At 47.6% G+C, this 16,761-nt stretch overlaps 1 protein-coding gene across 4 annotated transcripts; it reads left to right on the top strand.

Moving 5' to 3' along the window:
* Positions 1-3,631: 3,631 nt before the first annotated feature.
* On the top strand, positions 3,632-16,759 carry Taf6l (TATA-box binding protein associated factor 6 like). Of its 4 annotated transcripts, none has more exons than XM_075973410.1 (12): positions 3,632-3,723; positions 4,838-4,897; positions 6,447-6,606; positions 7,230-7,316; positions 7,847-7,997; positions 8,135-8,185; positions 8,703-8,797; positions 9,729-9,803; positions 9,925-10,145; positions 10,434-10,566; positions 15,736-15,864; positions 15,964-16,759. In XM_075973410.1, the coding sequence occupies exons 2-12, from the start codon at positions 4,881-4,883 to the stop codon at positions 16,720-16,722; spliced, it is 1,878 nt and encodes a 625-aa protein (XP_075829525.1). In that variant the 5' UTR covers positions 3,632-3,723; positions 4,838-4,880; the 3' UTR covers positions 16,723-16,759. The 4 variants fall into 4 exon arrangements, with proteins under 4 accessions (XP_075829525.1, XP_075829529.1, XP_075829526.1 ...); XM_075973411.1 differs by lacking the exon at positions 3,632-3,723 and adding an exon at positions 3,772-3,926; XM_075973412.1 differs by lacking the exon at positions 3,632-3,723 and adding an exon at positions 3,919-4,052.
* Positions 16,760-16,761: the final 2 nt, after the last annotated feature.

The following is a 16,761-nucleotide window of genomic DNA, read 5'->3' as shown; positions in this document are numbered from 1 at the left end:
CCATGGCAACTCCAGTTCCATCCATCTGGCTTTCACAGCTTAGTTCCAGAGGATTTTCTTTCCCAAGCAGCAGTATTGAGCCCTGAAAGGAAGAGGGTGAGTGTGCCTGTCCAGGTTCTCATGCAGGAATTTCTTCTGGAATTAAAAAAATAAGGGATGGAGAGATGGCTTAAGAGCTCTTGCTGCTCCTGCACAGGACCTGAGTTCAATCACCAGCACCATGTTGCCTGCTCACGACACCTGTCACCATCTCCCGGGGATCTGACTCCTCTGGCTTCCTGGAGCACAGTCTGCACTCATGTGCACACATACATACACAAATAAAAATAGCGGGAAGTAAATCTTGGGGCTAGAGAGATGGCTCATCAGTTGAGAGTACTTGCTCTTCCAGCTGTGTCGGTTCTCAGCACCCACATGTTGACACAGAGCTCCAGGCCCAGGGATCTGATGCCTTCTGACTTCCTCAAGCACCAGGTACACACATGGTGCACAGACATACATGCAAGCAAAACACTCATAAAAAAATCTTAAATTTTAAAAAATATTCTTTAATAAAGTGCTGAGGATGTAACTTAGTGGTAGAACATTTTTGTCTAGCAGATGCAAACTTAGAGGTTTGATCACCTGAATTGCATTAAATAAATGAAATTTATTTTCCTTATTTTTTTTTTTCGAGACAAGGTTTCTTTGTAGTTTTGGAGCCTGTCCTGGAACTAGGTCTTGTAGACCAGGCTGGCCTCGAACTCAAGATCCGCCTGGCTCTGTTTCCCGAGTGCTGGGATTATTTTACTTTCTTGGGGCTCCTATATCGCAGGTTAGCCTTAAACTTGATATGTAGCTGAGGATAATACTGAACTTGTGCTTCCCTCGCTCTCGCCTCCCGAGAGCCAGCATTGCAGGCGTGTATCACGTCACCCAGTTCACGTCCTACAAGTAGTAGACAAGTACTTGACCAAGGGGCCTGAGACGACGGTGAAACAAGTAAAAGAATTTGTAGCCTGATGGCCTGAGGTTCAATTTTTGGTCCCTCCTTGCTGTGATGAGAACCCAACTCCTGCAAGTTGTCCTCTGACTGGCAATTATATGCACACATACAGATTTAAAAAACAAAACAAAACAAAAAAACACTTTTCGTTTGTTTGTTTTTTTTTGAAACAAGGCTTCTCTGTATAGGCTTGGCTGTCCTAGGCTCACTTTGTAGACCTGGCTGGCCTGGAACTCACAGAGATCTGCCTACCTCTGCCTCCAGAGTGCAGGGATTGAAGGCATGTTTCACCAGAAACTGGAATGGGGCGTGGCGGCACACACTTTTGATCCCAGCACTCTAGAGATAGAAACAGGCCTGTGACTTTAAGGCCAGCCTGGTTTACACAGTGAATTCTAGGACAGACATGTACACAGTAACACCCTGTTTTAAAAAACCAACCCCCCCCCATAAAAAAACAATAATAAAATTGGGTGTGAGGGCCAATAGCTGAAGTCCTAGTACACTTACAGTGAGAAGAGAGGTGAGACCGGCCAACCAGGTGGACCAGTAAGCTTGGACGCCATCGCCTAGAAACAAGACCCTGCCTCAAAAGCAAGGTGGAAGAGAACCAGCTCTGGAAAGTAAACTGACCTCCGTGTGCATGCACTCTGCCTTCCACTCACATACACAAGTTTTTAAAATTTCTACTGTTTTGGGATGAAATAAAATTTAACCTCTAACTTTGCTGGATGCTTTCTTTCATTAAAGTTTGGGAGAAAAACAGCAGGGCAGGCAAACTAAATCTCTGCAGCCACTGGGAGGTGGTGTTCGGGAAGAAGAAAGGGTGCTATACCCTTTTTAGAAAAAAGCTGGCTGGCTGGGTGTGGTGGCACGCCTTTGACCCCACCCTTGGGGCAGGGTAGAGGCAGGCAGAACTCTGTGAGTTCAAGGCCAGCCTGTCTATGGAGGGAGGTCCGGGACAGCTAGAGCTACGACACAAAGAATCCCCTTCTCAAACCCCCCCCACACACACACACTCAAAGTCAAACAAAAAACCCCAAAAAACCAAAAACCTGGGCCCGGTGATGGTGGCACATGGCTTTAATCCCAGCACTCCAGAGGCAGAGGCAGGTGGATCTCTGTGAGTTCGAGGCCAGCCTGGTCTACTAGAGCTAGTTCCAGGACAGGCTCCAAAGCTACAGAGAAATCCTATCTCGAAAAAAAAACAAAAACAAAAAAACCTGGCTGGTTTAGCAATAGAGGTTTGCAAACTTCTGTGGATTCAGGGGTGGGAATGATCTTCAGAGAAAGAGTGCCAGGGCAAGCATGTTTAGGATTTTGACTGGTATTTAAAAGAGTTTGGCCAGAGTTTGGTAGGTAGACCTAATTCCAGGACAACAACAGGGAGAGAGAGAGAGAGACAGAGACAGAGAGATTGGGTGTGGCAGAAATTACGATTTCTGTGGGCTGGGTTAGCAGTGAAGACTGGTAAGCAACTGTCTCTGTTTTGAGAATGGATCAGGTTAACCTCCAATTCCTCCTCTACATGTTTGAAATTGGTAACCCTTCTGCCTCATCACCACTTCCTCTTTTACTTGGAATGAGGTTGTTTGCTGGGTGAAATTCACTGTTTATCAACTGAGAATGTTGATGAACCAGATATGCGGAAACAAACCTGTACGTCTTGCCTTTGGGGGACTTGTGAGGAGGATTGCTGGGGGACTGCATGGTCTTCATAATGAGTTCCTGGCCAGGCAGAAGATCTTTTCCCAAAGGGAAGGGCGTGAAGGGTGGGGCACTGAAGAGAGAGCACACAGTAACTGTTTTAACGGGAGTTTAGGAAAGAGCTGTTAGCACAGTGTATGAGTTGTAGCCTATAATATGGACGATAAGGCAAGAGTCAGAATGGGGACATGAGCCCAATGAGCAGAATCCAGGGATTATTGAAGTGTCTGGCCCAGCCAAAGTACCATCTTTATTTTTATTCACTTATTTATTTTTTTTTCTGACTGTCCTGGAACTCAGACTATGAAACAGGCTGGCCTTGAACTCACAAAGATCTGCCTAAGGCTGCCTTCGACGTGCTGGGATTAAAGGCGCGCGCCACCAAGGCTGTACCCTTTTTGGATTTTTGTTTCTCACGATATTCCTCTGAGCTGGCTTCAGACTCACTGTGTGAACCAGACTGGCCTCAAACTCATAAAAATGCTCCTGCTTCTGCGTCCTCAGCGCTGAGATTGAAGATGTGCAAATGCACCATCACACCCGGCCAGAAGTCTCTTCTGTCCACAGGGAACAGCTCCTGTGAATCCCATCTGTTCCTGTAGCAGTTGCTGTTGGAGGTATTATTGGAGGGATAATAGAGAGAGGAAAGCTAAGTCAGGCACTAAAAGCCTAAAGGTTTACTCTGATGCGAAAGACTCTGCAATAGCAGGCGCAAGGTCCGGGATGAGGACTATCTCTCTGGGGACTATGTAAACTAGGGCACACCACCTTCTAGCCAACCAAGAGCTGTCGCTTTAAGAAGCGCCACCCACGTGACCAACGACGGCTTGGTGCCTTCAGCGCTCATTCACACTGACCAATCTTGAGGCGGGACGCCCATTGGTGGGCGGGAAACTCAGGAGACGGCCACCGATTGGCTCCGCGTTTTGAGGGCGGAGTCTGAGCTCCGAGAGAGGGAATTAGCCGGAGCCGGGGAGTAGAAGCTGCCGCCGCCTCTCCGGCAGGCGCCCTTGCTGCGCCGGAGTCTGCAGGTGAGCAGGCCCTGCTGGGGTCCAGGGCTTCGCGTCCCGCGGTGGGCTGCTCACCAGCCTGGGAGCCGGCGGGGGCCCGCCCTCTTCATCGAGCACGTGACACAAGTTCCGTAACCCTTGACCTTCCCACTCCACCCCATGCCCTCCGGATCTGGGATGAAGTAAGGTGGATTGGAGGATGCGCAACCCTGAGGTCCTAGGAGGTCGGCTCCCACGCTTTCTGGGCAGAGGGACTTGGAACTGAGGATGTGCAGGGCAGGAGACTGAGGAGTGGGAGACCCTGGTCACAAACTGGATTTTGTGAGGTCTCAATAGGGGGACATGATAGAGTAAGTCCCTCCTGGCTTTCCACACACCCAATACTGAGTGCTCCCATTTTAGAGATGGGAAAACTGAAGCATATCCATCCAGTGGTGCATCTAATTGTGGGACTCCAAATCCTTGAGCTACTAAGCCAGGCCTAGTTCAAACACAAGTCTGCTGCTTGTAAATATAGTATTCTGAGTTAATTTACTACAAAGGTTCGAGCCCCTGCCATCTAATTACTCAATGCCTACTGGTTGGCCTTTAACAATCCAGGTAATCTCTCTGAGCTATGGCTTTTGTGACTTGGTGAAATGAACAAAATGTATACTGTATATATCTCATTGTTAGCTATTAGATATATAGGTTAGAATGAGGTTATAGAGTGTTGCTAGCTGGAAGCCACATTTATGTGCTTAGAAAAATAGCTGTGCTGGAGAGATGGCTCGGTGATTGTTTAAGAACACTAGCTGCTCTTCTAGAGGACCTGGGTTCAATTCCTAGCACTCACATGGCAGCTCACAACTGTCTGTAACTGCAGTTCAAGGGGATCTGTTATCCTCACATAGACGTACGTGCAGGCAAAACACCAATGTACATAAAAATAAATCTTTAAAAGCCAGGAGTGGTGGCACACGCCTTTAATCCCAGCACTTGGGAGACAGAGGCAGGCAGATCTCTGTGAGTTCGAAGCCAGCCTGGCTCAAGAGCTACTTCCAAGACAGGCTCCAAAACTACAGAGGAAATCCTGGCTCAAAGAACCAAGCAAACAGAAAAAGGAATGAAGAATAACTATTCTTTCTTTTTTCAGCAAGTGTTAATGAGGGCATAGTATGTGCTGACATTGCTGCTGGATGCTTGGGCCGCAAAGGTGAGCATACAGACCATGGTCTTTGCTGGTGTGCAGCTCAGTCTGCTGGGGACCACATGCTGGCCCGCAGCACCCCCTTAAAAAGAATGGGAATGATGGTAAAAAGCCGTGTGTAGTGAGCTTGTAACCCAGCCCTGCGCACGCCAAGGTAGGCTGCTCTCTGTGGCTCGCTGACCAGCCAGCCTACTAATCTGTGGGCCTCAGGTTCCAGGGAGAGACCCTGTCTCAAAAAACAAAGTGGGCAGCTCCTCAGGAGGAGTGATAACCAGGGTTGTCTTCTAGTGTGAACTCTGCAAACACTACCCACGAAGTTGTGCAACTGTGTAGTTACAGACTGTTTGACCCTAAGGTTCTGCCACTGAGCTATATCTTCAACCTTCTTTTTAAATTTTTTATATTTTTCTTGAGACAGGGTTCCTCTGTAACCCTGACTGTCCCTAGAATTTGTTCTGGCTGTGGACCAGGCTGGCCTCAAACACAGAGATCTTCCTGTCTCTGCCTCCTGAATGCTGGGATTAAAGGTGTGCACCATCACTTCAACTCCAGCCTTCTTTTTATTTTGAGATAGTCTGAGCTGTTTGGGTAACCTTGAACTCATTTCATAGTCAAGGTGGACTTGGAACTATCCATGCTCCTGCCTCAGAACTGCTTTAAGGACAAATGACAGGGATATTTACACAACCTGAGCAAGTGACATTTGAACAGTGATGCGAAGGGAATAGGTGCTGGGTCACTCAGTTAAAGAGATTTAAGGAGGAGAATAAAGAAGGGGGAGTGACGCAAAGAAGAAACAGAATGGACTGAGGTCCTGAAATAAGCACATGAAAGGTAGTAGGAAGTTTTGCAGACAGCCTGTCTGCAGCCTTTCCAGCTTGGGCCAGTTTTGTTCTTTTTTTTTTTTTTTTTGGTTTTTCGAGACAGGGTTTCTCTGTGGTTTTGGAGCCTGTCCTGGAACTAGCTCTTGTAGACCAGGCTGGTCTCGAACTCACAGAGATCCGCCTGCCTCTGCCTCCCGAGTGCTGGGATTAAAGGCGTGCTCCACCACCGCCCGGCTTCTTTTTTTTTTTTAAATATTCATTTATTTATTATGTATACAATATTCTGTCTGTGTGTATGCCTACAGGCCAGAAGAGGGCACCAGACCCTATTACAGATGGTTGTGAGCCACCATGTGGTTGCTGGGAATTGAACTCAGGACCTTTGGAAGAGCAGGCAATGCTCTTAACCACTGAGCCATTTCTCCAGCCCCGCCAGTTTTGTTCTTTATTTTCCAGAAGCAATGTGGGAGATTGGGAGGAGAGTGATGGGGGCTACATGTGTTGCCCATTGGTTTTAGAAATGAAGAATGATGAATCTTTGCTGGAGTTCTGGGAGCTTGTCTGGGTGGATCATCTTGGACCTGGCCTTGTTGAGCCTCTAAACTCCCTGTTTGTGGATTATAGAGCAAGAGGAGCAGGCATGGATGAGAGGGTCTTGCTTGTCCTGTGTTTAGGGGGACTCTTAGAGATATTGGACAGTTTTTAACCCTTCCTTTTGTTTCCACTCCCAGCTCCACTGGGACCATGTCGGAGAGAGAAGAGCGGAGGTTTGTGGAGATCCCTCGGGAGTCAGTTCGACTCATGGCAGAGAGCACAGGGCTGGAGCTGAGTGATGAGGTTGCAGCTCTGCTTGCTGAAGATGTGTGCTACCGTCTCAGAGAGGCCACACAGGTGCGCTGCTCTCAGCTCTCTTTAGCCCTTCTCCCTTTGTTCTTTCCTGTTACCCCCTCCCACCCTGGCTGGTTCAATGAACGTATGTTAGGTACCTTGTGTTTTGAGGTTAGGAGACAGTCTAGATCTTTTAAAGAGTCCTTATCTAAGCCAGGCAGTGATCGTGTATGTTAGACTAATTAGAATCATGTTTCAGGAGGCAGAAGTAGGTGGATTTCTGAGTTGGAGGTCACCTTGGTCTACAGAGTGAGTTCCAGGACAGCCAGGGCTACACAGAGAAACCCTGTCTTGAAAAACAAAAACAAAAGACAAATGAACAAAAACATTTTCTACCCAGTTAGTCATCTAGAAAAGAAAACACTAGCTGAGCATTTTCTTATGACACTTCTTCCAATGTCCTGCCACCCAGGCAGAGTGGATAGATAGTGACCCCCACAGGAGACACTAAGGCACACAGCTGGGTCGTGATGTGAGAAAGTTTGCAAAGGCTGAGCTGGAGAAACCAGGCTTTCTGATTGCTGGTGTGGGGTCCTCTTTGTCTCTTCAATCTAACCCATTTCCTTTGGGGGTTCCTACACCTGCTCCCTGCGTCCTGACTCTGGCTTCTGTTCATCCCCTCCCAGAATAGCTCTCAGTTCATGAAGCACACCAAACGAAGGAAGCTAACGGTAGAGGATTTCAACAGGGCTCTCAGGTGGAGCAGTGTGGAGGTGAGTGGAGTACGGCCACAGAGGGCTACCTCACCCCTGTTCAGATCAGGGCTGGCAATGTTGTGAGACACGGAGACAAATAGGTCAGGTGCTGGACCCAGACCAAAGCAATATGAGTTCTGAAAGAATGGAAAGGCCCCTGGGATCCTGGACAGTGGGGAATGATTCGTAAAAGAGATAGAGCTTGAGCCAGGCCTTAAAGAGTGCTGAGGAAATTGAGCTTGAAGTACTCCAGAAATAAAAAGGCATGCTGGGTAAGGAAACATAGGGTATTAACCTGTGTTGGTGTAGTTCTGGGTCAGGGAGTTGAGAGAGGAAGGTAGTGTTTTTAGAGTTGTTTGGCTGTGAGGGACTGGCACCTTAGTGGGGCATAGAACTCTTACAGTTATAAGAGGAAGGTAACATCCAGCCCTTGACCTGGTGAGCCATAGCGTCTCGGGACCTAGGGACTGTCCTCCAGCATAGGAGCGCCCCATCCCGGCTCTTGTTCCTTCACTGGATTGACTCTGTTTGCTAATCTTTCTCCTCAGGCTGTGTGTGGCTATGGGTCCCAGGAGGCACTGCCCTTGCGCCCCACAAGAGAGGGTGAGCTCTACTTTCCAGAGGACCGAGAAGTGAACCTCGTGGAGCTGGCGTTGGCCACCAACATCCCCAAGGGCTGTGCAGAGACAGCAGTCAGAGGTGGCTGCTAGGGTCCTCCTTGGGCTTGGGACAGGAACTGGATGGTCTGAGTGACGCTGATGGGCCAACTTTTAGGAAGGGTGGAATTTGGAGGGGCAAAATCCCAACTGACATCCATCTCTTTCCCTTAATTTTAGTCCATGTCTCCTATCTGGATGGCAAAGGAAACCTGGCACCTCAGGGATCAGGTAAATGGCAGTGTGGAGAATGGGCTGTCCTGAAGAACTCTGTAGGAGTGTGGGGCATCTGTGCCTTTTGATCTGCATCTGCCAAGCATTTCCAGATGCCTGCCATGTTCTAAAGGAACACATGCCTTTGACCGGAAGCAGGACCCAGACCTATTAGCAGCCATAATGTATGTTAGAGGCCAAGACAGAAGTCTGTGCTGTATTCTGAGATCCCCAAGAAGTGCTTCACTTCCAGGGTACGCTGAGCGGAGCTTCAGAGAGCCTAAGTCATAGGCAATCGCAATCGGAGCTTTAGAACTGAGCAGGAATCTGTATGGCAGAGGGTGGGTGGGAGTAGATAGAGCCGAGGCAAGTGGAACCTGCCTGATCAGAGTGCACTGGGAGCAGCTGGAGCCTGCGCCTTCTGCTTGATTGGGTCCCGTGTGGGTGGGTGTGGTAGCTGTAGGGTGGCAGGCTGAGGAAGCCTTGAGAAGGCTGTCCCTTCATGTGTGACCACTTCCTTCTTATCTCATCACAGTGCCCAGCGCAGTGTCTTCACTGACAGATGACCTTCTCAAGTACTACCAGCAAGTCACACGGGCTGTGCTGGGGGACGACCCACAGCTGATGAAGGTGAAACAGTGACTAGGCATAAAGTCAGAGTTTGAGATCCCCATGAATATTTCAGTTGTCTAGTTCCTGTCCTTTGTAGATGAACTGTTTACTGTGGTGGAACCCATTCTCTAGTGGCATGTGTCCTCTGTGTGATCCCCTGCTATGCCAGTCCTAACTCCTTCATGCTCTAGTAGAAACCATTGTTCCCGGCAGTGGGCAGCAGAGCAGGTGCTTCTAATGATTGGATTCCCACACCTTCATTCCTGATTCCCATTTTTTTGAGGTGTCTATTGATCTGGAGCCAAATGAGGCATTTTATTAATTAATTAATTTTTTTTTTTGAAGCAGGGTTTCTCTAATTAACACTCATAACTGTCCTGGAACTAGCTAGTTCTTGGTAAGGAAAGGGAAAATATAGGTCCAGGTCAGGTGCCTCCAGGTGCCCATCCAGGCCTGCTCTCAAGCGTAGTTCCTGGACTGCTCCCTGAGCTGCTTCTTTAGCCTCTGGACATCACCAGAGGCTTTCCTCTCTGGTCCACAGTCATGTGACTTTTCTGTGTGACACAATCCTCACCTTCACATCTGGCTGCTGCTATTTCACTTAAAAAACTAGGAACATTGTCACCATCCATTTCTGTCCTCAGAACTTGGCTCCTGGGCTAGCCATGCATTGATTAGCGTGTGCAAAGGCCTGGATTGGATGGGTACTTTATAAGACCCTGTCTCAGAAGAGAACAAAGGGAAATAAAAACTTAGCTCTTGGTCACTCATGGATGGCATACGTTCACTTTTTCTATTAACAGATAGTATTGTCTGTGTCAGCAGGTTTCCACAGGTTAAAGCTGATGGAATCTTTGCATCAGGGCATGCACATTTAACATGATAACACTTGGTGCAGTGCTAACCCACCAGAATGGTGGCTCTCTTTTATTGGGATGGTTCCTTTCAGGTCGCCCTCCAGGACCTGCAGACAAACTCCAAGATTGCTGCACTCCTGCCTTACTTTGTTTATGTGGTCAGTGGGGTAAGTGACCAGTTTTCTAATGAAGATGGCCCTGCAGTGCTTAGGGCTCATAGCAGATGCTGTCAGAATGTCAGGCTCCTGTCTCTCCATGTCTTTCTAAGCCACCCGCCTTTACCAACAGGTCAAATCTGTAAGCCATGACCTGGAGCAGCTACACCGACTACTGCAGGTGGCACGGAGCCTGATACGGAACCCACACCTCTGCTTGGGGCCCTATGTCCGCTCCCTGGTGGGGAGTGTGCTCTATTGCGTCTTGGAGCCCCTGGCCGCCTCCATCAACCCTTTGAATGACCACTGGACTCTTCGGGATGGGGCTGCACTTCTCCTCAGCCACATCTTCTGGTAGCCACTGGGCTGGAAGTGAATAGAGGATGGGATGGCTTACAGAGTCAGCTGGGCTGTGGTAGGAAACTGAAGCCTCTGGCTTTGAGATCAAATGTTGAGTGTAGACCCTTCCCTTAGAACCCTAGCCAGCATGTCATGGTCCAGTACAAATATACTAAGATATCCATCTTTTGTCCCTTGGATACTGAGTCAGTCAAACCTGGCAGCCTGTCCCAGAGTGCCCTACAAATGCTCGAGTCTTTGTGTGCGGTACCTCATTGCCTTTCCTGACTGTTGCTCCCACAGGACTCATGGTGACCTTGTAAGTGGCCTCTATCAGCAGATTCTGCTATCCCTGCAGAAGGTCCTGACAGACCCTGTTCGGCCTCTCTGTTCTCACTATGGGGCTGTGGTAGGGCTGCATGCTCTGGGCTGGAAGGTGAGGACCTGGCTTTTCTCACACATCTTTGACAGTTGCCACGTATGGTAAAGAAATAGCATTCATGTATATTTTTATTGTAAAAGTGGTGTGCTTGATGCAGCTGTGTGTTGAGACCTTGCCTTGGGCCAGGTTTATCGTATACCTTGACTGTGTAAATGTGTCATCCTTTCAGAACTCCTGCTTGGTGGTCTCTATAGTATGCTCGAGTTTTTTTAATGAATCCCTGCCCATTCCCAAACACCATGTTAGTAAATACCCTCATTTTCTTTGTTTCTCTCCTTTTCTCTTTGGGTTTTTTGTTGGAGACAGTGCTTGTTTTGTTGCCCATATTGGCCTTCAGTTTGTGATCCTCCTGCCTCAAGCACCATGCTTTTTTTTTTTCCTTGAGATGGGGTTTCTCTGTAGCTTTGGAGCCTGTCCTGGAACTAGCTCTTGTAGACCAGGCTGGCCTCCAACTCACAGAGATCCGCCTGCCTCTGCCTCCCGAGTGCTGGGATTAAAGGCGTGCGCCACCACCGCCCGGCTGAACCATACTTCTTGACCATGTCATATTTTCATATTTACTTTTTTTTTTTAATGTCCTCAGTCTTTTAGGGTGCTTCCAGGGTTGCCCTAAGGAGAACCAACATGCTATATTTTTGCAGTGTTGGCCGTCAGATTCTGGGTCTTGTTCACACTTTGCAGGTGCTCCCCCCATCTCCCTCCCCTCCACTCTTTTGTTATGTTTCTTCCCAGTTTCTTGCTGTGGTGCTGCTTCAAGGGGGCTGTCCCTTGTTGGTATATAGAAATAGTTGGTACGTGGGTGTTTTAAGATCAAGGACAGTTTTATTAGCCTTTAAGAGGAAAATATCCTAGGGTAGGCCAGTTGTAAATCTCAGACACTTCCCAGATGTGGAAGATGAAGGAAAGAAGAAAAAATATGCCTGGTTCATGCCCTTACACCCACCACTCTCTGTGAGTTCAAGGCCAGCCTGGTCTAAAGGAGCAAGTTCCAGAATAGCCCCGGCTATTAATACAGAGAAACTCCCTCTTGAAAAGCCCCTCCCAAAGGATAAAAAAACATGTCATTTGTGCTAAACTGGCAGAGTGGTAGGTAGTCACATGGTAAGGGAGGAGTTTTAGAGAATAAGGAAGTCCAAATGATCAGAAAAAGCGAATTAAGTTCTTGCCAGCATTTCAAAATAATAGTGCTAGACACAAAACAAACAAAAAAAGGTGTTTTGGCATCACCTTTAATCCCAGCAGAGGCAGGCAGATCTCAATTCCAGGACAGCCAGGGCCACATAGAGAAACCCTTTCTTGGGGGGAAAAAATTTTAAAAAAAGAAAGAGGGAAAATTGCACCTTGGTCCCCAGAAAAGTGGACAGACCCAACAAACCTCATGGTGAGGCGGCTCAAGACGGCCACTTTTTGTGTGATCTACCTACTTCCTTAAACTATCACTGCTGATTCTTTTTGGGTTTTGTTTTGTTTTGAGACAGCCTCGCATTTAACCCAGGCTGAACTTCACATGCAATGAGAGGATGACTTGAAACTCCTAATCCTGCTTCTCCTTCTAGTCCTGGGATTACATTTATGTGCCATTCTTTCCTTTCGTCCTTTTATTGTTATGGTGGAGGGCTGTGTGTGGAAATGGTAGGTGGCTCTGTGCAGTTGACTCTTTCCTTCGCCTTTCATGGTCTCTGGGGATCAAACTTGGGTTTCCAGGATTACACAGCAAGGACTTCTACTCTTTTTTTCTTTCTTTTCTTTTTTGCATGAATTTTGAAGCTGAGGGCTTCTACTCTGAATCGTATCTTTGGCCCTTATTTATTTATTTATATTTGAAATTTTGGTTTTGTTTTTCAAGACAAGGATTTCTCTGTAGCTTTGAACTCTCTCTTTGTAGACCAGGCTGGCCTTGAACACACAAGATGCCAGCAAGCCACAGTGCTGGAATTATAAATGTGCATCCCTGGGCCTAGTTTGTTTTTGCATGGATGCTGTGAATCTGAACTCAGGTCCTCATATCCCCATGGTAAACTTTTTACCAACTGAGCTATATCCCCAGATCCATAGCTAGGAACTTTATTCCTCCCACCCCAAACTCCCCAGTGCTGACATTAACAAGTGTGAACCAACATGCCCAACCTAGATTTTTATTAGTAAGATATCTTTTTTTTTTTATTATGTATAGTGTTCTGCCTGCATGTATGGCTGACGGCCAGAAGAGGGCGCCAGACCCCCATTACAGATGGTTGTGAGCCACCATGTGGTTGTTGGGAATTGAACTCAGGACCTCTGGAAGAGCAGTCAGTGCTCTTAACCACTGAGTCATCTCTCCAGCCCTAGTAAGCTATCTTTACATTCATAGGATAAACTCAGTTTAGTTGTAATTTAAGAAGCAGAAGTTTTGCCAGGCAGTGGTGGTGCACTCCTTTAATCCTAACACTAGGAAGGCAGAGGCAGAGGCCTCTGAGTTCGAGGCCAGCCTGGTCTACAAAGTGAGTTACAGGAGAGCCAGGGCTACACAGAGAAACCCTGTCTTGATGGGGCTGGAGAGATGGCTCAGCGGTTAAGAGCATTGCCTGCTCTTCCAAAGGTTCTGAGTTCAATTCCCAGCAACCACATGGTGGCTCACAACCATTTGTAATGAGGTCTGGTGCCCTCTTCTGGCCTGCAAGCATACACACACAGAACATTGTATACATAATAAATAAATATTAAAAAAAAAAGAAACCCTGTCTTGAAAAACCAAAGAAATAAAAGAGAAAGAAACAAAAGTTTCTTTTTTTTAAAAGATATTTATTTATTATGTATACAATATTCTGTCTATGTGTATGCCTGAAAGCCAGAAGAGGGCACCAGACCTCATTACAGATGGTTGTGAGCCACCATGTGGTTGCTGGGAATTGAACTCAGGACCTTTGGAAGAGCAGGGAATGCTCTTAACCACTGAGCCATCTCTCCAGCCCCCGAAACAAAAGTTTCTATTGGTTTAAACTGAATTTTTATTTGCTGATTTATCCTAAGTTGGCCTTCGATTTGTTTTGTAGCTAAGATAATCTGAGCCTTCTGAATGCTGCCATTTCAGGATTATAGGCATGTACATCACACCTGGTTTATGCAGTGCTAGGCAAGATTAGGGCTTAGAACATGTTAGTCAAGCACTCAACTAACCGAGCTACATTTTAATTTTAGCTCCTTTTTTTTTTTTGTTTGCTTGTTTTTTGTTTTTCAAGACAGGGTTTCCCTGTATAACAGCCGTAGCTGTCCTAGAACTAGCATTGTAGACCAGGCTGGCTTCAAACTCACAGAAATCGGCCTGCCTCTGCCTCCCAAGTGCTGGGACTAAAGGTATGTGCCGTCACCACCCGGCCATTTTAGTTCCTTTTGAAAAAACTCTTTATTATTATGATTGCATAAGCATATGATGTTTGCCATGTGTGGAGGTCAGAGGAGATCATGACTCTGTAGAGTCAGGTCCCTCTTTCAACTTTACCTGGTTTTAGGGCATTGAACTCAGGTTACCAGGTTTGTACAGCAAATACCTCGATGCGATGATATATCCTGTGGGCCCTTGATGCTGTTTTTTACTATTATTACTGGCCTTTATACAAAATTATCTTTAAAAAAAATTTTATGTGCATTGGTGTTTTGCCTGCATGTCTGTGTGAAGGCATTGTCCCTTGGAACTGGAATTGCAGTTGTGAGCTGCTATGTGGGTGCTGGGAATTGAACCCAGGTCCTCTGAAAGAGCAGCCAGTACTCTTAATTTCTGAGTCATCTGTCCAGTCCCTTATTACTGTTTTTTTTTTCTTTTTGTAAAATTTATTTGCTTATTTATTTGTTGATTTGTGCATATTTGTTTATTACTGGTTTTTCTAAACAGGATTTCCTAGCCTCATGAACTCAAAGATCTAATTGCTTCTTTTGCTCCTCCCAGCCCACCCCCTTGCAATTAAAGGTGTGAGCCACTATGCCTGCCTGTTTTTATACAAACGGGCAAAGTGAAGCCCAGGCTGACCTTAAATTTGGAATCAGACTTGTGAATGATAGGGTTACATACTTGCACCTCAAAATCTTGCTTTAAAAAAAAAATTATGATTGAGATCACTTTTCTGAGTGTATATTTATGTCCGTAAATTTTAGCAAGATATTTCAGTGTCTTTCACAGTTATTTAAAATGTAATTCCAGCTGGGTGGTGTTGACACCTTTAGTCCCAGCATTTCGGAGGCAGAGGCCTGTGGATCTCTGTGAGTTCAAGGCCAGCCTGGTCTACAGAGTGAGTTCCAGGACAGGTTCCAAAGCTACAGAAACCCTATCTCGGAAAAAAAAAATTCTCGCTATTTGTATCAGTAACATTTTTCTTACGAATTTGACAGGTAGGTGATGGGATTTTTAAATGTTCATGCTCTGTGCATGAGTGATCCAAGTCTACCTTACAAGTCAAAGCCCATCTCAAATATCAATACATTTTGTTTAGTCTTAGTTGCTTTTCCCCAGATAACTATTGTATTTAAAAGTCTATAATCAAAGCCATGTGTGGTATTAATCCCAGAGTTTGGAAAACTAAAGGGAATTCTCAGGAATCCAAGGCCCAGTCTGGGCTCCCAGCAAGGTCATTTCAACAAGGTCTCTTGATTGTTCTTGTGTGTGGCCTGAACTCCACTCCTGTTTCTCTAATAAGAACAGCACTTTCAGCCGGGCGGTGGTGGCGCACGCCTTTAATCCCAGCACTCGGGAGGCAGAGGCAGGTGGATCTCTGTGAGTTCAAGACCAGCCTGGTCTACAAGAGCTAGTTCCAGGACAGGCTCCAAAACCACAGAGAAACCCTGTCTTGAAAAACCAAAAAAAAACCAAAAACAAAAAAAAAACCACTTTTCTGCTGATTGTATTCACTAAGAATCACAATTTCTATGTTGTAATGACTTAATTATGTCTTACTATCCCACTGTAAATGCCAGTAATGAGTCTTTTTACATTGCCTGTGTTTTTATGTCTTTATCCTCATGCCTACCAAAAGCTTTTACATATCCCAGAGAAACGTTGGACATCCCAATGGGGAAATTGAGGACTGAGATAACAATCTGAGAGGATCTTTTGTGGGGAAGGACACTCAAGAGGGCATGTGGAACATGGAACGAGGAACGAGGTTGTTTACTGCGTTCCTTTTTCCCTTCTAGGCTGTAGAACGAGTCCTCTACCCACATCTACCCACTTACTGGACAAACTTGCAGGCCGTGCTGGATGACTATTCGGTATCTAATGCCCAGGTTAAAGCAGATGGGCACAAAGTCTATGGAGCTATTCTGGTGAGTGGACCGCCCCTTAGTACAGCTCAGCAGGTTTACTGAGATGCCTGCTGGCCCAGGTACCTTCTAGCTCTTTTTTTTTTTTTTTTTTTTTGACAGGTGGCCGTAGAGCGACTACTGAAGATGAAAGCCCAGGCAGCAGAGCCCAATCGCAGTGGCCTTGGCGGGAGAGGGTGCCATCGCGCTGAAGACTTGCCTTGGGACAGCCTTCTCCTAGAGTCTTCCCCGGGAGGCGGTGCCGAACCAGGCTTTGGGTCTGGTCTTCCCCTGCCGCCAGGAGGCGCCCGTCTAGAGGACCCTTCTTCCTTGACCCTGGCAGAAATCTACCGGGAGTTGTACGCTTTCTTTGGTGACAGCTTGGCCACACGCTTCGGCACTGGCCAGCCAGCGCCCACGGTCCCGCGCCCACCCGGAGACAAGAAGGAGCCAGTGGCCGCCCCAGACTCGGTGCGGAAAATGCCGCAGCTGACCGCTAGCGCCGTGGTCAGCCCGCAGGGAGACGAGAGCCCGCTCGGCGGGGGCCCCGCAACCGCCTCCGCCGCCTCGGAGAGCAGGCCGCTGCCGCGCGTGCACCGGGCGCGGGGCGCTCCTCGTCAGCAGGGTCCTGGCACCGGGACGCGCGACGTCTTCCAGAAGAGCCGCTTTGCGCCCCGCGGTGCCCCCCACTTCCGTTTTATCATCGCTGGGCGTCAGGCCGGGCGGCGCTGCCGCGGGCGTCTCTTTCAGACTGCTTTTCCCGCGCCCTACGGGCCCAGCCCGGCGTCCCGCTACGTGCAGAAGTTGCCCATGATCGGCCGCACCGGCCGCCCGGCCCGCCGCTGGGCGCTCTCGGACTATTCGCTGTACCTGCCCCTGTAAAGCTGCCGCCCCTTCAAGAATAAATCCTCCCCAGGAAGT

The sequence above is a fragment of the Microtus pennsylvanicus genome, chromosome 5, assembly GCF_037038515.1.
Source record: "Microtus pennsylvanicus isolate mMicPen1 chromosome 5, mMicPen1.hap1, whole genome shotgun sequence".
Lineage (NCBI taxonomy): Eukaryota > Metazoa > Chordata > Mammalia > Rodentia > Cricetidae > Microtus > Microtus pennsylvanicus.
The sequence above is the reverse complement of the archived record's forward strand: the minus strand, read 5'-3'. Positions and strand labels throughout refer to the sequence as shown.